We start from the raw sequence: 26,910 nt of genomic DNA on the forward strand, positions 1-26,910 counted from the left end.
TGCCAGCTGTGCCATGGCTGTCCCTGTGCGAGCTGTGCCATCACTGTCCCTGTCCCTGTGCCAGGTGTGCCATGGCTGTCCCTGTCCCTGTGCCAGCTGTGCCATGGCTGTCCCTGTGCCAGCTGTGCCATCACTGTCCCTGTCCCTGTGCCAGCTGTGCCATGGCTGTCCCTGTGCCAGGTGTGCCATGGCTGTCCCTGTGCCAGCTGTGCCATGGCTGTCCCTGTCCCCACTTCCACGGCCACCCCCCATGTGCAGCCCCAGCCCACGCCCAGGTGCTCCCCAGGTGCTGGCACAGTGTCCCTGTCCCAGCAGGAGCCGTGCCCAGGCACCACCCCCGTGCTGACACGGTGGGTGTGTGACAGCAGACGTGTCACCTGAGTGCACACAAGACCACCTGTGACCCGGTGCCTCTCTCGTGTACAGGAGCACCCTGTGTCAGCTGCCACTGGTGTTCAGGTTGACCCAGGAGCAGAGCCCACCTATGTGCTGACACCTTTTCCATGCCAGTGTCAGCCACGGGCAGATGCCAACCATGTGCCAAGACGTGTCCCTGTCCCCTCCCTGCACAGCTCAGTGCTCACCCCCCAACCAGGACCCAACATGGCTCTTTCCAACAGAACAACTCCTTTATTTTATCATCCCCCTCACTTTGGGCATCTGATTTGCACCAGGCAGGGAGAAGAGTTGCTCAGCACAGAGAGAACCCAGGCTCACCCCGCAGACCTCAGCGGCCAAAGAGTTTCCAGCTGTACAACGGTTTCGCTCCAAGTTTGTAGGGAAACGGTTCTTCCCCAAATGGGTTAAGAGGAGTGGATTATGTTTATGTGCTTTTCCCTCTCCTGCCACGATTATGCCATTGGAAATTTGAACTGTAGTTGCTAATCTCACCTGAGTCAGTCATCTGCACAGATTAAACAGGCGCCTTTTCACAGCAACAACACTAATTTGCCACCCATATTTGGATTCCAAGCCCCAAGGAAAAGCAAGCACTGGAAAACCAGAGCCGAGGCCCCCTGGAGGCCCAGGTCAGAGTTCGAAGCGGCTGTGTATGTGTTTGGATTTTAGCTTGTTGTACTTGGTGATCAGGTCCAGCTTGCTGTGCCCCAGAGTCATTCTCTTCTCCGCCCCATACGCGCTGTTCTTTTCCATCAGCGCGTCCTCCGGGAACTTGTCATAGCAAGGCACTGCAGGCTTTTTATCCCGTCGGAGCTGGCTGTATGGGGAGAACAGGTCAAATTTCCCGTGTCCAGGGCTCTGTCTCTTTTCCACCCCATAAAACACGTCGTTCTCAGCTGGCAGCTCCCTGGGGGTGCCCGCAGGCCCCCTCTGCTTTAGGCTGGTCCCGTTGCTCCCAGCACCCTCCGACAGGGACTGCAGCGGCTGCTCCGGCCTCGGAGGGGAGCAGTGGCTGCTGTTGGCCTTGGAGTCCCCTTGATAACCAGGTTTATTGGAGCTCAGGGCAGGGGAGGGCTCTGGCTGCAGGAATGTCCTTGCTGTCAGGGGGTTTGGTTTGGGAAACAAGGTGGGTTTATTTGGAGGACTGGTCGCTGAGTCTGGTGGTTCTTCTTGCTGCCTAGTGGGCTTCAGGGATGTGTCTTCCTTCCCCTTTTTATTGCCAGAATCAGAGCTGGAGTCTTGCTTTTCCTGCTGTGCACTGCAGCTGGAGTTTTTCATAAAGGGAGACATTTTTATGCTCCTGATGCTCACGTTGGAAAGGCTGCTGGAGGGGCTCAGGGTCTCAGCATCATTCCCCTGAGGGGGTTTTAAAAGGCAGTTGTCAACTTTTGAGGTATTCCAAGAAGAGAGGCACGTCCCAGGATCCGGCACACAGAAGCTGGTCACTGCTCTGGACTCTGCATACAAGTACCGGAATTCCTTGTCAAACTCGGCAACAATTTGGCCACGGAAGTGGGTCACCAGGCCGGTGTGGACCTGGCTGCAAAGCCAGGTGAAACTGCAGGAAAAGAAACAAAACACATGGAACTTCAGTTCACAGAGTGCCAAGATACCCAGTGTGGATTTTAACATTCCAGGGATGGATTGCTCCCCAGTTTGCGTCTTCAGAACTTCCTCTAAGTCTGCAGGTCTGAGATCACTCGTGGAGATGAATGTGCCCATCTCATGATTACAGAAGAGCAACCCCAAGATTGTCATTTCATTTCAGCTTGGGGGTCCCCTCCTCGCCTTGGAAGGAGCTACATTCTCATGTCCTGACACCTGCAACACGTGATGGGCTTGAAGGAGCTGCTTAGGCAGACAGGAGGTAAGGAATGGAGACACTGAGCACTGCTTAGAAGAGCAGAGGTCTCCAGAGCCCACAGGAATAGCTCAGGGCAGGAAGGCTGATGATGTTTTCCATAAATTTGTGAGATTCCCAGATGTATGGTCTTAAAAGTTTGCTCAGCAAGGGCAGTCCCTGCCCTCACAGTACAGTGTTTTGGAATCTCTTCTGGGAGCTTGTCCTATTCCACCTTAAAACCAATCAGTTTTTGCCCCAGCTGGGGAAAAACTCCATTAATTGCCACTCTTCATATTTTCCTTATCTGTTAAATCCTACCTGTTGTTTGTGCCAAAACTGTAACCTAAATAGTTCTTCCCCCATATCGCTACAGATCATAACCACAGTTCTCCCCCTAATCTTCATTTTCCTGGATTAAACAGGGAAGCTCCTCTTACAGAGCAGGCTCCTCAGGTTCCTGGTCATCCCAGTCACCAGCTGCTTCTTTTTTATTTTTATTCTTGCTATAGTCAAACCAGATCAGCATGTTTAATGTGTCAAATAAACCAGAACCTTCAGAGATGGCAATACAAGCTTAGGGCTGTGTTATCAGCTGCTGAAGTGAGACACTGACTCTAAAGAGGAGGATGAAATCAGAGAAACTCTGGGAGAACAGTTGTAATGGGAGATTATAATTATTCTCAAGTAAATGTAATTTCAGGACAAGATACTAGCACTGTGTTTTGGGACCTCATCAATGTTTACCTCACAAGAAAGCTACTTGGGAACTTCTAGTAAAATGCAGCTGTGGCCTGTCCCTGAGCACTGGGCAGTTGTTATGGGTCATACTGGTGTTTGGTGTGTTTAGAGTCAGCAGACACACCCCAAAGAGCAACACAGAATGAAAAAAAAATCAATACTCTGCTGCATAATAGCAAACCAGGTAAATTAGTTAAGAATGAAGAATCAAAGAAAGAGACTACTCAGAAATACCATACTGGAGGCTCAAAGCAAATGCTTCAAACCTTCATGAAGATATGAGAGGAAAAAACCAAACCAGAAACTGGGATGACTAACTGACAGAGGAGAAGCTCTTAAGTCCGGAAAACCCAGCTTTAAAAATGTTGGATCACACATTGCAAAGGGTGAAAGAAATAATATTCAGCTCTCTGTGGGGCACCAGGAGTGCTCAGAGAATTCCTCTGCATGCCTGTTTATTGTGCAGGAGCTTGGGATGATCCCTGCCCTGAGCCCCCCTTTATACAGGGCATAAGGGAAGGTCAGTCTCCTGTGGAAATCTCTGTAGAAGAGATGAGAAAACATCAACAGAGCAGAGAGCAGCAACTGGGCAGGACCAGGGAATGTCAACCCCAGGAGTGCCACAGGATGAGACAGCTCAGGTGCCAACCAGGATGTGCCATCTCCCACTTGAAAGGGCCCTGGTTATCAGGAGAGTGGGAGGCTGTTATTGTGATAAAATGTTTCTAATGTTCCAGACCATTACGTCTCAAAACTGCACAGCACAAATTAGATAGACAGAAGTTGTGTAGGTACACAGATTAGTAGAGACTCTTCTAAAGAATACAATTAATGGCCAGATAGGAAATACAAGATGGTAGGAGAGGCAGCTTTGGCAGAGGAATGTTATCTCTCATGAAGCCTTGAGAGTTCTTTGAAGAAATCTATGAGTCCAGACAGGGGAGATTTCATGGACTGACACTGTCAAAGGCGTCTGTCCCAGGGCACTGCCCGGCTCCCAGGGGTGCTGGTGGCCATGTTGCTCACAGCTCTTCCCCTGCTGCACAACAGAGTCTGCCTTGCACCCCTCACCCTGTGAGCATTGGCTCCCGAACTGGGAGAGGACCCTGGTTATCCAGAGGGAGGATCCTGCCTGACACCCCTGTGTGCCCAGTCCGGCACCACTGGAAACAGCTGGGCAAGTGGTCCTGTTTGCCCCCTCGTTCTGGCCAGGAGGTCTCAGACTCATGTTCTAGCAGGTACATCCCATGAGCTCCCTGCCCACCATGGCTTCTGGCCTCACCTTAGCAGAGGCAAACAACAGCTCTTGCTTAGGTTTTCCTTGCCTCCCTGGGCAAAGTGATTCCTACCTCCTGTCCTCTCCCAGCCCCTCTGACCCAAGCACTGCCCCCCAGTCCCAGCACACCCATCCATCTCCCCTCATCCATGGCAGCTGTCCTTCCTGCTGTGAGGGGAGAGCATTCCCCTGGCCTTATTATTGTCCCTGCCACTGATGCCTCTTATGGCTCCTTGCCCAGTCCGAGCATTCCTTGTCCCAGTTTCCCATGCTGATCCCACTCTGTGTCAGGATAGGACCTGGAAGGAATCATCCAAGTCCCCTGGTGGCACAGCCCTGCCCCTTGCCATGGTTTCCAGGTTTCCATGGTCAGATGTGTGCCTCGCCCATCACAGCTATTCCTATCACTACAAACTGATAAAGATCTTTTTTTCCATGGATGGCATGGAGGAAATAGCCAAGGAATGAGCATCCTTGGTTTCTTCTGGTATAAAAATGAGGCATTGGATGAAGTGAATGGGTTACAAATTCAATGCAGACAAGAAGAGGTTCTTCCAAGGCCAGACTGGATGGGGCCCTGAGCAACCTGGTCTAGTGGAGGGTGTCCCTGCCCATGGCAGGGGAGTTGTAAGGTCCCTTCCAACCCAAACCATTCTGGGATTCTACGACTCTGTAATTCCTTGCACAACACAACACACAGGTGGGCTGTGGAGCTCCTCCCTGCGTGTCACCGTGGATGCTGAAATTCATGTGACCTTCTCACAGTGTTGGGATTTTCCTGACGTTATTTTTTCCCATAACAAACTGCTGCACACAGAGCCCATATCCAGTTGTGGATCACCCTGGATCATGAAGGAGTCTGGGAGAGCGTGGCTGTAGGACAGGATCCCTTCCCTGCCCTGCTTCCAGACAGTCCAGGAGCCGGTGCAGCTCACCCCTTGGCCGGGAGATGGAGGTGCAGCATCACCTCCGGGACGGGGGGCACCTGCCTGTCCTCGCAGCACCCCCTGCCCGGGGCTCTGGCAGGGGCTGGGCAGGAGTGGCAGGAGCAGCCGCGGGATCCTCTGTCTCAGCAGCATTTTCAACCCCCGGAGCAGCTCCCTGTGTGCCCTCCCTGCTCTGCTCTGGGGTCACGGGGGCCTTTCCCCAGCTCTGTGCAGGTGACTCCACATCTCCACACTCAGCCTCTCTGCCTCAGCTCTTCCCAACATACAAGATACCAATTTTCAGCAGAAGGTTTTTTGCTTCTTTCAGCAGCTTCTCAAACCCATTTTTATTGCTCTTCTGTCACTTGGGCTGTCAAAGCCACTCTTTTCTTTCCAGATGCCAATGCAAACTTCTGTGTTTTGGTTTTGCTCGTGGCTAAAAGTAGGTATCACATAACACTCATTACTAGGCCTTTCATTTCAAGTGACATTTTCTTTGATAAGGTCACAACAACCTGCCTTTATTGCAGCAAGGCCTTTCAGCTGCTTCCAACACACTTGAAATCATTTCCACTCCTTGCTTTTCATCTTCTTTTTGATCCAAACCACTGCAAGGTATTCAGCTAACATGGACACCCATTTCAGCTATCTCTTAGTTGTTATTCCCCCTTCCAGCAGCAAGCCTTGTCCCTTTCTGCTGGATTCACTTTTTATTTATACACCTGAGGACTTGCTCCTCCCTGCTTTGGTGTGCCCAGCAGTCCTGTGTGTACCTTATCTCCTGGCAGTGTTCACTGCACTGGGTTCCCCTGCTGTACTTCCCATTCCTTACACACTCACTTCCTGCTTAATTATCATTTCTTTCTTGAGGGGACTGCTCAAGTTAAATCTGGAGCTCACTCTTCAAAGGTCTTTCCTCCTGCCTGGGCCTTGAATACCTGGGAGTGTGAGCACCTTGCTTTGAAAGAAATTTCAAGCCTCCTCCAGCTTCAAACCCATGTAGCTGTGCCTATTGCCAAACACTTCTGTACTGTAATTTTGTTTCGTCTGAAGTCACCTGCAGAGCTTTTGTAATCCTGTAAACTTTTGCCTCTCATTTTTCAATCTCAGCTGCTGTGTCAGCTTCGACCTCAAACTTTGAGTCTTTCACTGTGGCAAACACTGAGCTCCTTCCTCTCTGTGCCCATGGCAGGACACGCTGAAACTGTGACCATCTGTCATCGTGAGCTGAGAAATTAAATCTCCTCCAAGGCAACTCAAACAGCCCTTTCAGGGTGACAATACCAGCTCTTTTTTCTAGTCTTACTCTGGCAAATGTTTGCTCTACTTTTCCTGTTCAAGATCCTGTTTAGCTCTAGCCCCTGTTTGCCCTTGGACTCCTCTCACCTGCTGCACAGTAAATGTCTCCATATCCTTCACTCAATCAGTGCTCAAAGGAACACACTATTGCTTCTGGTGCCCAGAATAACCCTAAATAGCTAGATATAGAATAACAATTAGGATTTTAGATTATTGCTTTGCCCAAATACCTCAGTCTAAGTTTTTTCCTTCATTTAGAGGAAATATAATGTTAAAGATGGAAAACACAGGGAAACATTTAATCAATAAACATGTAAGAGTTGAGAGGGCTAAACTAATTTGCCTACAGCTGTTTAATAAGAGCCATGAGCTTGATTCCCATATTTAGAAAACCCTGCAAAAATATGCTTCATCCCTACCAACAGGCAGCAATATATCAGAATGAATCAAAGAATGAGAATCACAGACTATCCTGATCTGGAAGGGACCCACAGGGATCATCCAGTCCAACTCCTGGCCCTGCACAGACACCCCAACAATCCCACCCTGTCCCTCAGAGCATTGTCCAAACCCTCCTGGAGCTCTGGCAGCCTTGGGGCTGTGCCCACTGCCCTGGGGAGCCTGGTCAGTGCCAACCACCCTCTGGGGGAAGAACCTTTTCCTGAGATCCAACCTGACCCTGCCCTGGCACAGCTCCAGCCGTTCCCTCAGGTCCTATTGCTGGTCACTGGAGTGAAGAGATCAGCATCTGCCCTTCATTCAGCTTGCCAAGGGTATTTTGGAAAATAAGGCCTTTTACAGAACTATCAAGGAAAATGTCAGCATAGAGAACAACAGGATCAACATCTGGGGTTCCAAATGGGAATGACAATACATCTCCCACTCTTGCTGCATGTGTAAATACTCCATACAGGGCTTGTAGAAGAGATACTCTGACGGCTACAGATGTAATTAGAGACTAAAACTGGATTTCAGGTGAGATTTGAGCATGTATTTGAGGAGAAAAGGGTCTCATTACAGTTGATGAACTAACAGACAACTACTGAATACATAAATAGTCAAGGATAGAGTAGGAAAATATCCCTCTGCAAGAGAGGATGCAGAGAGCCTGGACATGTGGATTCACTGTCAGTGTAGAAGGACACATGGGTGGTCTAGAGGGATCTTCCAATTTGGCTCTGATGCTTCATGAGCAGCCTAAATAATGGGAGAGTGTACACTCAGTAAATTCACAAATCATGTCCAGTGGAGAGGGACTGCACAGAGAGGAGTCTGAAAAGGGTTCTGAAGAAATGGATGCAGTTCAGTGGGGAAATATTAAAGGAAAATACATTCTAGGCAGTCACAATCAGGTTGGAGAACGAGTAGGCAGCAGCTCTGGGGGTTGGAGTGTGTCTTAAGGAAAACACACATCTGTAGTGTCACAGAGTGAGAGCAAGCCCAAATATCCTGGGAGTGCTTGAGCCACACCGTGGCCTACAGGACACTCACTGGACTGGAATCCTCTGAGAAACAGGAGATGTTGAGTCTGTGGAAGAGACAGCTGAGGGTAAGGTGGTGTCTGTGCCCAGGCTGTACAATCCAAGCTACATGGAAGGCACCACATGTGGGTGTCCTTGTGAATGGACGTGTCCCCTGGGAGTGAGTGCTTAGCAAGGAACGAGGAGTGAGCGGCTCTCTGGGATGAAGGATATTAGAGACATTTGGATCTAAGTTATGGAGCTCTGCAGAGAGGCCACTGGTCAATGTCTGTACAGGTCCCATTAAAATAAAAAGATATGATGAGTCTCAGGGGTAAACTAAAAACAGCTAAGTAGGAAGCTCAAAAAAAATCAGTATTTTATTGGCAGCCTTATAAAATGCTCCCTCTTCCACGCTTAGAATGGGACAGAGAAGTAAAAGAGCATTTCAGGATATGGGTATGGAAATCATGTTACGGAAAGGGTGATAAGAATCATAAGGAAATGGAAAACTGTAGGAATATAGTGACTCTATGAAGAAAGCTGGATTCTATCTTAACCTAACTGCAACCTGGCTGCTGCACAATATAGGGCAGAAATCAGGGCTTGAAATTAGAACCTGAAGCAAAGCTGGGATGTGTAGAAGGCCACACAGTTTGGGATCACCCACTTCACCTCAGGAATAAAAGCAAGAAAACTGTATTTGACACAAGGACAGGGTGGAAATCAGTGACACTTGGGTAAGACATTAGTACCTATAAGAACATCTGAACAATTAAATCTGTGTTTAGAAAAGTGCCTGGTGGTGAAAAACCAGAGCAGATCCAAACATTGACACACACATGAATTTTATGAGATAAAGGAACAGAGAGATGATGTGAAATATCTGAGCTGAAATGATGACTCTGACCCAGGAGGCATCTCAGGAACTTACTGGGCCAAAGAAAATCAAGGAACAGTAGAACTGCAAAGGTAGAAATTACACAGAAGGGACAAGTCGAGGTTGTGTTGCTGGGCAGTGGCCCAATACATTAAAAAAAAAAAAAAGTCAAATAAGGTAAATGATATATCAACAAATGAAATATATTCCTGTTGGATTAAAATTCCACTCCCAAATAGGAAAAACATAATATCAGGGCTATACTGGGAGCTTTCCAAGCAGAGTGCTGATGGTAAATATGCCACGTTGAGGAGGTGCTGGGAGACTGAGAAGGCAGAAAGCAGAGGAATAAAGGGAGATTCTGCCAGGTTGAATGGGGGCCACTACGAGGAGAGTTACCAAAACTGCATTTCAGACACTGTAAATGACCACTTTTTTGAGAAACTAACCAGAAAAGCAACAAAAGAAGAAATAGCATAACCAGTTCAGAGGGTTTCTTTGGTAAGGCCACTCAGCAAAAAATAACCATGACCTACCCATATCAAATACTCTTGCAGGACCAAAATAATCCACAACAGTAATACTTAACTTCAAAGAGAAAGTGAGGAATGCTATTTAAAAGAAATTTTAAAGAGTAATCAAAAAGGTTAAATGCTCGAGGCAGCATGAAGATTGTTTAAAGATGCTATATTAGAGTCTCAAGGAAAATGTACCTATCAAAATAAAGACATTTTAAACCATCCAAAAACTCACCATACTTAAAAGGTGCATTAACCAAAAATATTACAGCAAACAGCCTTCAAAAACTGAAAGTCAGCTATTTTCCAATGATTAACCAGGGAATAACCTATCATTTAAAATTGAACTTAGCAGCAGAGGAATGGAAAGCAATAAATGTGAACCTTTTAAAGAGCTCCTGGAAAACTACAAACCAGCCAGTCCTATTTCCATACTGAACAAACTGGTAGAAGCAAATAGAGAGTAAAATGATTAGATGCATAAATAACTATAATCATACCACTGAAGACTCAGCATGTTTTTGTGGAAGGGAGCCATGCCTCAAAAGCCTCTTGCAGATCTTTAAAGGAGGCAACAAGCACGGGGATGTGTGTGCTCTGCTTGATGTGTCAAACTTGAACTTTCAAAGAGATTTTGACGAGGTCATTCAGCAAAGATCGGTTTTGGTTTTGGAAAAATTAAGTGACCAGGGAGTACACAGGACAGTCTTCTCAAGAAGTTGATTAAAGATGTAAATGCTATCAATAGTTTTAATTTACCCACTGGAAACCCTCAAGTTTTGAGCTGGGACTGCTGCTGTCCAACATAATCAGAAAAGTCCTGAAAAAAACTGTCCCTGTCAGAGCTCATGACAAAATTATTGTGGATGGTCAAAAGAAAACTGGATAATCAGAAGCTGCAAGAGGATCTTATAGTAATGGGGGAACATGTGACAAAATTATGGACAATTAAATGCCAAAAAATTCAAATGACTGAACAACCAAGGATATCAAGGACAGCAGCTGGAGGAGGGATGGTTCACTTGAGGCATTATAATGGAGGAGGAAAAAATCATGGATGCAGTCAAGAAAGTAAACAGAAAACAGTGATTTCCTGTGCACAGGATGTAGGAATCAAAGAGAATTATCTAGCAGCAGGTCTAATTTAAACACCACAGATCACTTCTTCACAAAACATAAATTAAACTGCATAACCCGTGGCCAGAGGGGATTGTGGAGGCCAGACATGGCAGGAGAGTCTCCAATGGCAAACTGAACACACAGAAGCACATACAGCATAAAACCCTGGAGCTTCTGAAACCTCTGATCCTTGCACACAGCACTGTGGAACTGTAAAACCTGCTCTTGGGTAAGAACACTCTTACCCTCCCTCCTGTGCCATCCTGAGACACACCCCTGGGTCCATCCTGGATCTTTGGCTTTACTCAATAACTATTCTCATCCTTTGAAATTAGCTTTCCCATCTGCAGGAGCAGGAATCTAAATATCTCCTATACAGGCTGCAGTATTCCCAGGAACAGAGTTCCTGATTTTCTCCTGTGGAAGTTTCTGACCACTGTTGAACAAATTCCTCAAGAAGAGACTGTTTATTTTATAGTCCAAAACATCTTGTGCTTACTGGGACAGCAAAGAATCAGATATAAGACTGTATTCAACTGAAATATTGTCTTCCAGAATTCCAGAACTTTCAGCTCTGCAGAGATCTGCAGAAAGAGAGCTCATGGCAGCCCCCATCCCTGCCCCAGAACAGCACAGGAAGGGACAGACCCAGGGAACCGAACTGGTGTTTTAAGCACTGCCCTGACTCTGGGCCCCAGGGAAATGAGCTGCTCCTCCAGCTGAGCAGTTCAACCCAGCTGACACAGCTACTCCAAAGGAGTGGGCTCAGTCACCTCATCCCTGCCCCTGCAGCCAGTGGAGATGGATAGAGGGATTTAAAAGCTGTGTGCATGTGGCACCTGGGGACATGGTTTAGTGCTGGGGGAACAGTTGGGCTCGAGGATCTTAGAGGGCTTTTCCAACCGAAATAATTCCATGATTCTAGGATCCTGTCTTTCCAGGCAGTGTTTTAACTCCATTGCTCTTGGACATCTTAGGATGGTCAAAATGCCACCAGACACTGTTCTCCATGTTGTTTATGTACAGAATCAACGAAACCAGCTTCAACCAGGTACTTACTTCCATTTTTCAATCATTTTGCCAGAGTTTGATGAGGTAAGAGCTCCACTCTTGGAGGTGATGCATCAGCACCAGAGGAGAAGGTGCAGCTTGGAGCTACAGCACTGAGGAGGACACTGGTGGCCCGAGGGTCCAGCATGTGCTCACAGGGAGATGGAAAAAGAGAGAAAGGGAGAGGGACAACAGTGTTCAAGCAGACCTGGTGGAAAGGGAATAAAGTACTGCCAGGGCATCCAATTCACAGAAATATCAGAGCAATCTGTCCTGGGGAGCTGCACTGTTAGTGATGGATAATATGATGTGAAACAATGTGAAAATACTGTGGGAAAGATCTGTAGGTGGAAAACTCAGAGTCTAGTAATAAAAATATAGTACAAGAACAGTAGTCCTGACCCTCTGATCAGAACTGTGATGGTGAAGAGTGTTAACTGAGATCACAGAGGCTGCAAAATTAGGACAGACAGTAATAGTGGAGATTCATCCACTCATACACATACAGGTTAATGCTTCACTGGGATGAACCATGGAGAAAAACTTCTTGGAAGCAATAAACGGTTACATGCCAAAATTAACTAGTCTAAATTGTTTGACCCACAAGAAAAGATGCAATTCAGGATGTGGTCTGGAATGATGCACGGGACGCAGTTCCAGGGGTAGAAGTGGAAGAGCCCGTTTGTAAGAATGATCACAACACAGTTTTAACTCTCTAGTGGCAGAGAGCAACCTAAATAACTGCAGCACGTGGGGATTCCATTTCAAAAATGTAAAAATGCAGCAATCGGTCAAAGGGAGCTGAAAAGGAGCAGACCAAAATTCCCCAGGATGACGATGGCTGGTAGGTTGTTCACAAATGCTGTACTGGCAGACAAGGAATTCGGGGTCCCATGTGAGATCTGTGGGTCAAAAGGGGCATTCCTTGATGTCCAGGCCATAGCTGAGAACCTCAATGGACTTCCTGCATCCATTGCTGGTGCCGGTGACACCGAGACGTGTTTCACTGCCATGTACCAGCACCACTGCAAAGGCTCTTAGCTGAGGGCTGGGAGGTTTCTAGAAAGATCCCACCTGCAGAGAAGGGTCTGGATATAATCTTGAGACCCTTGGAGCTGCCCTCCACCCCGGGGCATGACAGAGTGTGCTGTGAAGAATGAGATTGCTGATGGTGCTGATGGCATGGAGAAGCACAGCCTCTTGGAAAAGGACAACAGGGATACTGCAAAGGCAAGCCCTGCCTCACCCACCTGCTGGAGTTTGGGGATGGAGCCAGTGAGCTCATGGATAAAGGGAATAGTCAACTACATGTTTTTGGGTTTTCAAACAGCCTTTGGCAAGGTTCTACACCAAAGTCTATTAGGAAATGAAGTTGCCCTGGGCATGGAGGAAAGGTCTTGTCTGAACCAAGAGCTGGTGAAAGCACAGGATGAAAAGGGCAGGGTGTGCTGTTGCTTTCCAGCCTGGATAAGAGTCAGCAGCAAGACCTGGGACTGGTGCTGGGACTGGTTTGCATCGTGTGGGTGCCCTCAGGCATCGAGGAGTGGAGTGAAATTCCCAGGTTTGCAGAGGATCCTCGGTTCCTTCAGGTGGTTGGATACCTCACTGAATGTGAGGAAATCCAGAAGGACCTCACAGAACTGAGCAAGTGGACAAAAGCCAAAAGTGTGGCTGATGAACTTCAGCGTAGGAAAATGTGGTGTATCCATAGAGAAAAATGATCTGTACCAGGCCTGTATGATGCTGAACCTGGAACAGCTCAGGAAGGAGCTCAGAGTCATCATCAGTTCTCTGACATCATCAGCTCGGTGTGCAAGAGCAGCTAAAACATGCAGGAGTGTTGGACCCTGCCAGCAAAGGCCACCATAACAAACCAGAGTCTGGGCATCTTTTGCCCCTCTCCAACACCTTGATGCAGCATGTCAGGGGGGCCACAGGCAGTTCTGGTCTCTGCATCTCAGGAGGGATGTGGTGAGGTCAGAGGGGGTGCAGAGAAACAGAATTAAAAAGGCTGAGGGATGCAGCAGCCACTGTATAAGGAGAGACTGAAAACTCCCAGGTCTTCACTTCAGATAAGAAAAGGGCAGGGAGGGTGGGTGAGATGAAGGCTTGGAAAGCTGTGGAAGCACTGACTGGGGTGAATGCAGGGCAGCTGTTGGACCAACCCACAGCACTACAATATTCAGTATTTCGGTAACAAATATTCCTCAGTGTCACCAGTCTTTGCCACAGCTGTTGCTATATTTTCTTACCTGTATGTACCAGCAAGAACTTGGTCACAATCAACCAGGACAAACTTCTCCAGAACCTGGCCTGCAAATTTCTTGCCTGCTTTGCTGTAGTAGGTGTCTCCACTCAGGCATCTTATGCGCATGTTCTGAAAGCAAAGCAAGCAGAGCTGGTAAAGGGACTGAGCTAAAGGCAGGTGTTCCTCAGGCATCACTGCTGGACTCCCACAAGCCTGTGCTCTGCTCTCAGAGGTAGAGCTCAGCAAGGCATCAAGTATTTCTTGGCTTCTGCATACCGAATATTTTGTCACACTGTCTGCTTTTCTAAGATAAAAATACCAGCAGGTATTAATAAGTTGCACTCAGGTGCAAATTCTAGATTGAAAAAAACTTGGAGAGTCCTGTGAGCCTACAGACCCATTCTGAAGTATGTAAAACTATCCGATTTCTTCCAGATTATTAATAATATTCAACTTGCCAGAGCTGATGGCTCTGCATTGGAACTAAATTTTGGTACCCATAACAACCAGCCAGTTTCTAATCAATCAAATGTTCTGATTTTATGCAGTGACAGGCTCCTTAAAACCAAAATGTCACTCAGTAAAAAAAGATTTACAGAGAGAAATGTCTACATTGTAAGAATTACCTTTTATCAATATATTTAAAAATTATATTAACATTTTCAGCTGCTGTACTCAAGTGAAACAGACCTGATTCTCCTCTGCTTTAAAACTGCAACAAATTGTCTGATACAACTTTGGCCTGTAAAACCAAATAGAAATAACAGAAATCATTTGCACCTCAACTAGGGAAGGCAGAAGAGCAGAACAGTGGCTGGAAACAGTTACTGGCCTGGTCTGTGTGATATAGTGCCAAACAAAACATCTTGCATGAAAATAAACATCCCTAAGGCTGCACCTACGCGGGGCTGCCAGGTCATCCCTTCCCGCCCTCGGGGCCATCTCTTCCTGCCCTCCAGGTCATCCCTTCCCACCCTTGGGGCCATCTCTTCCTGCCCTTGGGGCCATCTCTTCCTGCCCTCCAGGTCATCCCTTCCTGCCCTTGGGGCCATCTCTTCCTGCCCTCCAGGTCATCCCTTCCTGCCCTTGGGGCCATCTCTTCCTGCCCTCCAGATCATCCCTTCATGCTGCTCAGGTCATTTCTTCCTGCCCTCCAGGCTATCCCTTCCTGCCCCCCAGCCCAGCTCCCCTGCCAGCTGCAGCACCTCTGGCACAGCAGGAGCTGTCACGAGTCGTCACCAGCTGTGCCTGGCAGATCCCTCTGTGGGCAGCTCATCCCAGCCCCACTCAGGACAAAGCCCCACAGCAGCTGGTTTGGGCCACACGGGATGCCAGGGCCAACCTGCCCCTGGCAGAGGTGGGCACTGCCCAGGTGGGTGCTCGGGGGGGAGGTGGCAGCTCTGCCACCCAGCAGATCCCTGACCAGGCACAGCCCTCCCTCTGACAGTGCTGCAGGAAAACACGAGCACCACCAGCTGGGATTTGCCTGCAGACGTTCTCCACAGGGCACAGCCCCACGGCCCTGCCACCCCTCCGGAGCTGCCCCTGAGCATCCCTGTGCCCCCTTCACCCCCCCTCCTCCTGGCAGGCTGAGCCTGTGTGGGCTTCCCAAGACTCCTGTTCAGAGCCAGGACCGGCTCACCCGGTCCAGGCCCTCATGGCGCGGAAGTCGTGCCTCGGGGCTGAGGAGCAGGAGGCAGGTGACTCCACTCCTGAGGGATCCCAGCCACCTGCGGCAGGTGACTCCACTCCTGACGGCTTCCCTGTTCCATCAGAGCCCCTGCAGGCAGGAAGGGGGATTCCTCCCTGGAAACACCTGCAGGGAGCCCATGGCAGCAGGGTGGGAAAGGCTTGGTTCCAACGTTGCAGGGAGAGTCTCCCAGCCCACCCAGGAGCACCATTTTCTCCAGGGCCACACAACAGCAGGAAATCTGCTCCCACCAGGGTCCATCCAACCCTCCAGGCTCTCTCTGGTGGTGGGCAATGGCAGCTGGGAAGAGCAGGAAGAGGGTAATCATTTATGATGCTGCCCCTAATATTGCTGCTGACCCTCTTTTCTGCTCAGGGGATTTCCTGATCCTCTTGTGGTTTGTCTCAGTGGGAACCCAACCAAGTAGTGGTCCAGCCTTCTCTTGAGTTCATGGAAACTTTTAGCAGGGACAGAGCTGAAGCTTCACAATCTTTGCACAGGGGCTCTCACTTGTTGCCTTCTTGTGTCCCAGAGGGTGTCCTCCTCTGTCCCCTATGAGAAGGGAGAAACCTTCTCCCTGTAAGGACAGCTGGGCATTGGAACAAGTTACCCACAGAGGCCGTGCAGTCCTCACGCTTGGAGATTTGTAAGACTGGGCCAGGCAAGGCCCTGACCTCACAGGTGATGCTGCTCTGAGAGTCAGGTTGGACATGATGACACCCCAGGGTTCCTGCCAGCTTGCATTAGCCTGTAATCCTCTGAAATGACACCACAAGTTGTTGATACAGACCAAGATACTCTGGATGCCTGGGGAGGTGGCCAGTCAACACAGGGATTTTTTTTTCCCAATGCCAAGGTTTTACTAACACTAGTTCTCACTGGGAGGAGCTTCCTCTTCCCGTCTCTGGGGAAATTCAGATAAGGGATATCCCATAAATTTGTCACCACAGTATTTCTTCACTCCCTTTGTCCTTTCCAAGGCTGGGTGAGTTGCTGATATCTGGTTAATTTTTTCCATCCTCTCCTTCCTCTTGGCAATCCAGGCCCTGAATCATCCCAACAAGATGAGAATCCTGCAGTCTTGCAGGAAAGCCAGACTGCCAGGTACCACTCTTGCTCCATTCAGACAGCAGTTCCGGGATCAGCAAATGGACATTTGAAAACTCCAGACTGAGTCTTCTGCTGTCACCGCTGCCAACACTCCTCAGCACCAGGATTTGCCACCAGCAGGCTCACATATTGTTCTCAGAAGTTAGATGCTGGAGGGGCAATTACCCCAAATTCCCCATCAAACCCCAAATTGTCACCAATTATTCCAAATGGAGATTTACCACCACATCCTGTCACAACTCAGAGGCAGGAATAAAATATGTACTCTCATTCCACTCAAATGTGAGTATCCAGCCTGTATGGTTGGTAATGGGCTGCTTGAGGTGCATCAGTGTAAAAAGCACTTCAGATGGAGAGCTGCTGATGAGTCACAGAATGAGGAGGTGAGTTAATTACCCACTGAAGCATAAGACATGACATCAGGCCTAACAAAGAGATGTAGGCATCTCCGTGGATATAAACTCATTCTAATTTTAATTAAAAACAACGGCCACATCTTGGATAAGAAGCAACAAAATAAATCTTGGAGAGATGGAATTCATCTGGATCCACCAGGTGACTTCAGTGAGAAGGCTATTTTTGACAGCAAACCTGCTCTAGCGTGAAGCAGTTTTCCCTAACAGCTGCCATCTCAAGAGGCATGAAATGAGTCTGGCTTGTGAGAAGTAAGAAAGGACAGAGCTTCTCCAGCACAGGGGAAGGATCACAGGATCACAGATTCACAGAATCACTGGGGCTGGAAGAGACATTCAATGTCATCGAGTCCAACCTTTGACCAATCCAGCCTTGTCAACTAGACCAGAGCACAAAGTGTTTCTCTAAAGAAGCCTCTCTAAATTGACCTTTAAAATTAACCCTTGTGTAGGCAGGTTAAAAACGAGGGAAAATTAAGACATTTGTTACTGCATCTATTTTGAATGCTGTAAAACACTATTTTTGCATTTTCCCTGGCCTGTTCTTAGGGAAACTGAGAAACTGATGGCTGGAAGAGAATCAGTGCTCCAGGGAATCCTGTGCACCCAGGGAGGGAGAACAGCCAGCACTGCTGGCCTTGCAGGACTAACAAATGATAACAAAAAATTGTTTTCCGTTGATTTTCCATTTGATGTGGAAATTGAATATGGAATTCCAACTGAATTTCCATTGCTAGGTTGTAGCCAGAAATGGGGAGCAGCAGGATACTGGGGTGCATCTCTGAGGCTGCAAGTTCCCAAGAGAGCTTGTGGCACTGACACATTAATTTGTACTGTTTTATCACCCAAGCCTTTGGTGATGGGCCTCCACTGAGCAGGAATTGGGCTTTTCACAAATCCCTCATGGACCCACAACTGAATCCCAAAGCCTAAAAGCAGTTGTTAACATGAGATTTTTAACCTGTGGGTGCAGCAGAAGGAAGTGATGGGGTTTGCAGCAGGACATCTGAGGGGACTCATTGTTCCCCTTCCCCTCCCAGCCACTGCCCTGCAACAGCTCTGCCTGGAATCTAAGCTGAGCTCAGGGATCTGAACTATAAGAAATTTAAGTCTTGCAATTCTATGTCCTACAGCAGGGGCTGTATCACCTTCCCCCTTGTCCAGGTGATACAGGTGTACATGAACTAAGTTTCCTGGTCTCCCTCTGCCTCTGCACCAGCTCAGCAAAGTGTTCAGTAACTCACTGCATCTCACTGGCCTCAGGTTCACACTCCCTGAGTGTCAGACTGAAATGAGGAACACAGAACATCAAGATATGGGACTTGGAGGCTCCTCCACATCTTCCTCTGTGCATCCAGACAGATCTTGATCTCCAGAACCAAACAGCTGTGGTCCCTTAGCCTGAGAGAAGGGAGAAGTCCCAGGGATCAGGCAGAGGGACCAGAACAGAGGGTACATGGTTTTTATCAATTCCAAGACCTGTTTATCATATCCAGAGTGTGACTGAAAACTTACTGGGAAGCTGTCCTGAGTAAGAGCCATTTTATTGCACATCTCCACAAAATGCTTCAAGTACTCTTCATCCAGGATCAGGTAAACGGGGACGTGCCGTCTGCTCGAGGCCTCCAGAAGGTCACACAGAATTTCCATGTCTGTAAACAGATCCATCACAATTGCTATCACCTGGCCAGGAGAAAAGAGGCGGGGGGGGGGGGAAAAACACAAGAGACTGTTGAAATCTCATGCCCAAGTGAACTGTGCTTAAACTACGAGCCAAGCATTCAAACCTCCTGAGTTACTGAGCATCTGTGGCCACCTGGGCAGAGATGCTTCTGGACGCTTGTCTTTAACAGCCCTCACCCCACCATGGCAGCTAAAATCAAATTTTAATAACTATGAAGACAGTGCCCACCCAGGTACCTCCCACCTCATCTGTCATTCACAGCAAGGAATGGCTGAAAGGGTAACACATGAGCCTAAACTCTCAATGTCAGTGGTGCAACAAGTATCTGTTGTCTTAAGCAAATGTGCCAGGAAAGAAGCACATAAACGAGAGCAGAGACTGAGCCAAATCATCATTCAATCAGCAAGAGTGACTCCACAGTAACGGCAGATTAATATGAAAAAGTACCATTTTTTTCAGGAAGGACACACTGCCAGGTAAGGGAGAAAGTATCCTGAGTATGTACATGTTACATCCAGGGGTGCCAAGACAAAATCAGAGAAAAATGTGTGTGGAAAGGATTCCTTCCCGTTCCTGGCTGGCAGAACTCCTGCACACACAGCCCAGGGATGCAAGTGATGGGTATGAAACCTGCCAGAAGGAAGAAGGAATAACACTAAGATTATCAAAAAATAAAAATAAAAATAAACCAAAGACTTGCAAGGTAAAGTCTCCAAGGAGGTGTTTTAAAAAGGAAAAGAATTTTAAGGAGAACTGCCAGTTCTTTAGAGAATGAGGTAGAAGAGGGACCCATCCCATTGTGGAGATGGAAAGGGACCACCATGGCCACATGAATTCTTCAAAAACTGGAAGGAAAATACAGAAAATAGAAGGTAGGTCATGACAAGAAGCTACTACAAGTGAGTTGACCCAGAACTAGAAAATTCAAAGTACAGTATGACCTGCAACAAGAACAATGGTTGGTTCCCAATGGTTGGGAAATCAACCATACAGGAATAGCCTGAAGAGGCTGTTCCTCTGTTCCTCACAGAGTGAAGCTGCCAGCAGACAACATGGGGGGCCATTATTTGGTTGAGGAAGTGACTGTTGGGATCCACCTGTTGGCTGTCACTGCCAGTGATGGGAATCAGGAGGGCACTTCGGAGAAGGAAGGAACAGGCAGGAGAGCTCTTGCTGAGCAGGATGATTTGTCACTGCACCTCAGGGTGCAGAGCAACCCAGTGACTCAGACCTTGACCCATCAGCAGTTAACACTGAGAACTCATGGAAGATGGGAACACACTGTGGGACGGAGGAAGACAGTGAAGGATTTACCAGCAGGGCAGCTTTGTTTCAAAGCTGAAAAAGCAATAGAACTACTGCCCAAATATTTTAGTTCCAGCCTCTATCATATCATAATAGTGAATAAGGTCACTGGTACTTGTAAGGTGGGTGCATAACCCTGATGGGAGTGTCTGCACCCAGCAGAGGATGCCCAAATAAAGATGGCCAAACAAGCAGTGATCTGGGAGTGAAGCTCCACCAGCCTGCCCTGCTACTCAGTGTTCATACCCTGCACCACAACTGGCACACGAGATGCATGAGAGTCTGTCCTGCTGCTCACCATGCTCCCCATGAGGAGGAGGGAGCCTGTTTGCCAACCCTCCCCTGCCTGGGTTAGAGCACGGCCACAAATGCAACTCCCCATAGCCCAAATCACCCTGTGCAGCTCATCCCCTGCCACTGCTGCTCTGCTGCTCCTCCTCAAACCAAGAGCTAAATGCAGAGGGTGGCAGTGAGGTCAGTTTTCACATGTGCAGTGGTTCAAGATTTAACTAGGAACAGGGGATATCGCTTTCATGGCAGGAGTCTGATCTGGAATTGCTTCAGGGAAGAGCAGATGAGCTCCAAGTATCGCTGTCCTTGGATTTGTGCTCCAGACTCCCACGCTGGCCCTGGAGTGCCCACTGCCCAGTAGCTCTTCTGCTCTGTTTTCATTAATAAACTCTTTCCAGGCTCACACTCATGGCCTCGGTGATGAGTGCAGGCAGCTGCCATGGGCAGAGTGGGGATCCATGGGCTTCCCTGTGCTCTCTATCCCAGACTTCTGCGTGGAAAGCTGGCTCCTCTCAGCCTGCACACAGCCTCTGCACCAGAGCCACGGCAGAGAGGGCAGCAATGCCAGAAGGTTGCTTCCTGCTCCCTTGGGGATTTAGCCCTTTTGCACATGGACAAGATTTCATGGCTGTGTCTGTTTTGTCCCCAAAACCCACTCTGTGATGACTATGATTGCTCCTCGGCATCTCGCAGAAGACCCCAGGCCCAACCCACCACAGCAGGGATTGGGGAAGAACCTTCCCGGAGGTGGTGCAATCCCAGGCACCCACGGGGGACACAAGGCAGCTATCAAGAGCTAAAAATCATTCCTGGTGTCCAAGCCCAAACCTCATCTCCACCCTCTCACCCTGGCCCTGCGAGACACAGCCTGACTCTGAAGGGCACCTCTTTTGTTGCCCTTGTCAGTGTTGTGTTCTCAGAAACCTTACAAGGCTCTGGCAAACTCTTCTCCTCTCCTCAAACATGCCCACCTGGCATGGACAGGAGAGTCAGCCCTGCAAGAGCTCTGCAAGCAATGAGCAGCATCTTCAACTTCCCAAATTAATGTTGCTGCTGGGCTCCCAGCACTACGTACTGCTGAGACCCACACCAAACAGGACCTCACCACATCTCCACACTGTCCTGCAGCCAAAGGCCAAGACCAATTTAGCCAAATGACTTTGATGGGTCACACATCCTTTGATGATGAAGCACCAAGAAAAAACTATAGCCCAAACCTTGTGTAAGGCCTCAGGCAAGTCCCTCTCGGCCGTGCTTTGCCTCACGATACTCCAGCTCATCTCAAGCTTAGGTTTGAGGCAGGCTTGGCCCTGGGGACAATCTAAACTCTGCCTGGGAAGTCAATATGATCGAGTCAAGGGAGACCAGTGCTCCTTTGCCCCCAGATCCCCCATGCCCAGAGGCACTGCCTGCACTGGGGATGCACAGAAGGTCCACACCATCTTGCTTTTCCCTACCAGTGCTCGCAGGCTTTGGCAGGGCTGGCTGGCACAGTGCAGGGCTGGTGCTTGCCCAAAACTGGCACTGCCAGGCTGCAGTGAGAGGGATGGGGCTGAGCAGGCAGCAGCACATGGCACAGGGTCGGCCGTGGCCCCAGTGCATGGGCTGGGTGCAGCCCTGCACCTCCTGCAGCCTCGGCTGGGCTGAGAGCCCCAGGCCTGCTTGTGCAAGCTGGGTGGAGCCCTGGCAGTCACACTCATGCCTCCCAAAGCGGGTCTGCCCTTGGCATCAGGAGGTGGCACAGGCTGTAGCTCTGCTCACACACAACCCCCAGCAGGGACTCGGGCAGAGGTGCTCCTGGTGTGCACCACAGCCAGTGCCAGGCAGGAGGGTCAGAGCCCCGTGTCACTGCCCTGTGCAGTGGGGACAGAGGGAGGCTGTGCCCTCCCTCAGGGGGGAGATGCAGGTGCCCGTGTGGGGCTGCTCATTCTAACTGTGGGTATCCATAAGGGCACTCAGATCAGCATGTCCTCTTGGCAGCAGGCAGCTCTTACAGGAACATCAGCTCAACCCCAAAGCCAAGAGGTTTTTGGGGGAAGAAGACCCTGGAAGTTTTTCCCTTGAAGCCTCCTAAGAACACGTGGTCACAAAAGTGAGGTCTAAATCCTCAAAGACAATTCCCAACAGCTCTCTAAAGCAGTGGGAGTTGGATATCCAAGTATCATCTGCAATTCAGGCTCCTGACAACACAACTCATTTTTTGAGCATTCAAGTCAAATCGGGCCTTGAAAATTTAAACAATTTGCTGGGGCATGTCAGTGCCTCCAGCCCCTCAGTTTCAGTGGTGGGAGCTGCAAGGCTGGGCTGGCTCAGAGCATCCCTACTCCTCACCATGCTGATCACAGCCTCCAAGCCCATGGCAGGACATTGCAGAGACACAGCTGCCCCACAGGCTCTAGAAAATTCACACCTTGCCATTGTAGGGCTAAACCATGACATTTCCAACCCCACTTCTGGAAACTCACAATTCAGCAATTACTGGAGTCATCACTTTGGGAATTACAGCACTTACCAGCACCCCACTGGGGTTTGCCATCTGTCTGGTTTCTAACCAGCACAGCTGGTTTTACAGGTATTTGCCAATAGCCCTGTGGTTTGGGTCATTACTGCAGTGGTGCCACTTGAAGCGACACGATGCTTCCCTGGGCACCATCAGGGACCCTTCTGCCATCCCACAGAGACCTGGGTGCACAGCCAGAGTCAGAGCTGTCCAAGAGGGATGAAAGAAGCAGCATGGACAGTTCACACCAGACTGGAGCTCATCCAACAAGAGTAAAATTGAAATAGGATTATCAAATGAAGCAAAGGTGTGGCTGCACTGCATCTTCTTAAGTCTGCAAAGAGAAAAGCTCAAATCTGAACATCTGTCTTCAAAGAGAGCTGGTTAAATACAGCCAAGTCAAAAGACCAACTGCACCAGCAAAAGGTACCAAGGAAACCAGCTCTTTTTGCTGATTTGTCTGTACAAATGTGCTGTTGCAAAAGATGTCAGCTGATGTTGTTCTGTGTGACTGTACTGGGGAAGCACCAAACAGCATTTCCAGACACACACCCTTCTGTCTGCAGGACCCAGAAAAGCCATGGGGATCTCCACAGCTTCCCCACTTCCCAGCAGCACTGTATCCTCAGGGGAGGAGAAACACTCTGAAAAAGGGATCTATGACAAAAGCTAGAAGTCTAGTAGAAAATACTGGAAATGGAGAAGCAGCAGCTGAAAAGTGAACAGCAGGTGATTCTCCACATGGTTCCTGCTGGCATTTCAAACAAAGGATGTTTTTACCTTTGGTTGCTCTTTTGTCATGAAAACACACATAAGTAACATCCTTTTGCATGGTTTGATGAGCAAAATGACTCAGTAAGTAAGTAAATATGTGTAACTGGGGTTGTGAATGAGCTGGAACTGCCATCAATCACAGAGTTAATCATAGGAAGCACTGGGCAGAGCTGCTAACCCAGAAGCCAGTAGAACACCAGTAATAAACCAATAAGATGGTTAAAAACTCATTCTCCTGTTTCACACAACAGTCGAAAACATCGTGTGAAATCCCCAGCTTGGACACGAAGGGCTGAAGATTGTTGGGGCTTTGTCAAGTGAAGCAAAGAAAGCAAAAAGCTCAAAATGTACTGAGAGTACAATAAAGCACCCGCTGCCTGGGCAACCTGCCCGCAGCAACAGGCGAGTTCCTGTGAACTGAGAAAGCAGCAAGATGTTTTTCCTGTGGCTCAAAGGATCATAATACCATAGGAGATGTGGGACACGTGCTGAGTGACAGGAGGACGTTTCTTGGTAGTCATTTACTCTGTGCACTCTGCCATGACTGTGCCTTAATCCCCACTGCTGACAAGGCTGGGGTCAGTGTCACAGAACTTTTCAGATCATTTAAGCTACCATAAATCAGCTGCCTGCAAGGACAAACAAAGCTTTTTGTCACTTACTTCCTGGACCAAAACTTCCTGTATTTTCCTGTAAGGTGCAACAGAAGTTCAGGCATTAAGCAAGGGCTGCTCACAACTGAGCAGCAGCTCCCATGGCACAACAGTCTTTTGGGCAAAAGAGAAAAAGATCCTCATTCACCTCATCTCACACCCAAACGTCCTCAATATGTGGTTCTTTGAGAATGTTCTGATGCTGCAGCAATCTGAGCTGCTGGGAACACATGAATTCCTTTGCTCAGCTCTGCTGATGGTGACAGATCACACCTGAGCTGCAAACAGCTCACGTTCTCAGCACAGCCAAGGTCCAGGCAGGACAATTCCTTATCTCCTGATTTTGCACTATGAATATAAGGAGTGACTGAGAAGTTAAATAGGAAACTACTGGAGTGATAAGAGAAATAGCGTAGAAGATGACTGGTTAAAGTGAACTTTGCTCTAAATATTTCCTCAATATCCCAACACAAATACTACAGAAGAAAACTATTGTGGAACAGCTGGAAAGAGCCATAAAGAGGACAAAGACAATAAAAGCTGCAAATGTCTCTGTGGTACAGTTTTCTGAGTTGCTGCTTTCATAGTAGAGTGGCACAGCAAAAAGAAGCAAGAAGTAGCATAGTGAGTAAATTCATGCCAGGATTGTTCTTGGTAGGTAGGTACTGTACTCATGCAGTTTTTATGACATCTGAGGGTTGTAATAACACAACAGAAACTGTGAAATGGGGCAAAATGGGCTGATCTTACTCATCCTCAGAAAGGCACAGACATCAAGCCTAGAAGACAGGATTCTAACCTACTTCAAACCACAGGCAGGGATTTTCAGTCCCACAAATTTACTCAGGTCACATGTGGGGAGGCCCTGGCACAGGTTGCCCAGAGAAGCTGTGGCTGCCCCATCCCTGGAAGTGTCCAAGGCCAGGTTGGATGGGGCTTGGAGCAACCTGGGCTAGTGGAAGGTGTCCCTGCCCATGGCAGGGGGTAGAATGGGATGGTCTGAAAGGTTCCTTCCAACCCAAACCATTCTGTGATTCTCCCACAGAAACTCACCTGTGGTGAGTCCTCTTGTCCTGCTTAACACGATGTCCAGGGCTGGAGAAGAGCCCTGGCCGTGCAAACACCCTGGACTGGCTGGGACAGCCAAATGTGAACTCTGCAGGCCCTGCACTCGCTCCAGGCTCTGCATCCCCACAGCCATGGACACAGAATGCCTCCAAGGGCACTGCCTGGATGACATGAAATCCCAGGCAGAAAGAAATTACAGGAAAGGAAAGGAGCAGGAACAGTTACAGATCTGCTGCAGACAAAGCAATCACACCACGCCAGACACGCAGAGAGCAGCGACAGCACGGAGTGTGTTGTGCAGAGGTGTGGGAGCAGCCCCCACACTCGGGTGCTGTGGACAGGACCCCACTCAAGGGACACAGCTCTGTACATACCGTCCGTGCCCGGCTGATCAGAGAGCGGACCAAATCCTTAATGCTGTTAGTTTTGTTTCTTTGGAAAACCACAGTGGCTTGAGTCTGGCCAGACACCGTGAGCAGTGGTGTCCCCGGCCACCCCAGCTCCAGCTCTGGGGGGTGCACGTCAGACATGAGCGGGAAGTAGGTGCCCGACGTCAGTTCGGAGTTGAGGGAGAACCCGTCTCCAGTGTCCGCATCGCCAGGGTCAGCATCCTTGTCTTTCATTGCACTGGGATCCGGAAGGCTTTGGTTCCTCTGCTGGCTGATGTACTCCATGTCCAGGGCGGAGAGGAAGGGCAGCTCCCGCTCCTCGGCGATGGCGCTCAGGTATCCGCGCTCCCCCTGCTCCAGGAAGGCGTCGATGGCCAGCCTGGCTGTCTCGCTGTGCTGGAGCACCAGCGGGCTGGGCTCCCTCCACCACGGCTTCTTCAGCTGCTCCAGGCGGCTCTTCAGTGGCCCAGACACCCCTTGCTGGCCCCCATAGCTGCGGTGGAGCTGGGGCCTCACCTCTACTGCCAGGTAGTTGAACATGACTGGAGCTGCTGATGCTAAGAAGCGTCTCTCCAGCTGTGCCCGTCTTCAGGTCTTTTCTGCCCCTCCTGCACTCCTGAGCTCCTCCCAACAGGTTCCTTCAGGACTCAGCATGAGCTCCACTCCTCTGCTGGGGAGTTAATCACCAGGTACAGCCTCCCACGGCGGGGGAGGAGCCGCCTTTCCCCGGCTCCCTCACCCAGTTCCCTCAGACACACACCTGACACTTGGTGCCCAGAGTGTCCCTTTTGCTCGAGGAGGAAGATCAGCTCTTCAAGCTGCTCCTTCCTTTTCCTTGTAACTGATTAATGTACTGCCCTCCCCTTCCCTTCCCCAGAGAGGTCCCCACCCTTGGCCAAGCAGGCTCTAACCTGTTTTGTCCCTCACTGCTCACAGTGGAAATGGAGATGCTGGAACTTGTTCCTGCTTGAAATTTGTTCCAAATCAAACATGCTGCTCAGTGTCAGTTATAATGAAATACAAATATCCCAAGTGGGTAATCAGACTTGGCAAAGGAACTTACTCATCCCTGAGCCACAGCTAACGCTCCTCCTTGGCATTTCTTGGGAGCCTGGCTCTGCTACACCAGCGTGGGGCAGAGAAGCCAGAACATCGTATTTTTTGGTACCACAGTGTCACAGTGTTTGTATAAAGCACAGCAGGAATCTTGGTCATCAGATACCACAGGTGAGAAGAGCAATAGCTCACATGCTCTTTTAGCATCTCCCTGGAAATCC

The 26,910-nt window shown here is 49.1% G+C and overlaps 1 protein-coding gene across 1 annotated transcript; it reads right to left on the reverse strand.

Moving 5' to 3' along the window:
• Nucleotides 1-560: 560 nt before the first annotated feature.
• FAM83C (family with sequence similarity 83 member C) lies at nt 561-26,535 on the reverse strand. Its single transcript, XM_064674327.1, has 4 exons — nt 25,619-26,535; nt 18,485-18,652; nt 13,761-13,885; nt 561-1,957 (listed from the first exon to the last, which is right to left on the reverse strand). The coding sequence occupies exons 1-4, from the start codon at nt 26,171-26,173 to the stop codon at nt 1,030-1,032; spliced, it is 1,776 nt and encodes a 591-aa protein (XP_064530397.1). The 5' UTR covers nt 26,174-26,535; the 3' UTR covers nt 561-1,029.
• Between the last annotated feature and the right edge of the window lie 375 nt (nt 26,536-26,910).

The sequence above is a fragment of the Pseudopipra pipra genome, chromosome 17 (genome assembly GCF_036250125.1).
Source record: "Pseudopipra pipra isolate bDixPip1 chromosome 17, bDixPip1.hap1, whole genome shotgun sequence".
Classification (NCBI taxonomy): domain Eukaryota; kingdom Metazoa; phylum Chordata; class Aves; order Passeriformes; family Pipridae; genus Pseudopipra; species Pseudopipra pipra.

Excerpts from the sequence above, each read along its gene's own strand:
- FAM83C (XM_064674327.1), bottom strand. The coding sequence starts at position 26,173 with ATGTTCAACTACCTGGCAGTAGAGGTGAGGCCCCAGCTCCACCGCAGC. Across the intron at positions 13,886-18,484 it reads TTACTCAGGACAGCTTCCCA|AACATGCGCATAAGATGCCT; the intron begins GTAAGTTTTCAG and ends CTTTGCTTTCAG. Across the intron at positions 1,958-13,760 it reads GTTCTTGCTGGTACATACAG|TTTCACCTGGCTTTGCAGCC; the intron begins GTAAGAAAATAT and ends CTTTTCCTGCAG.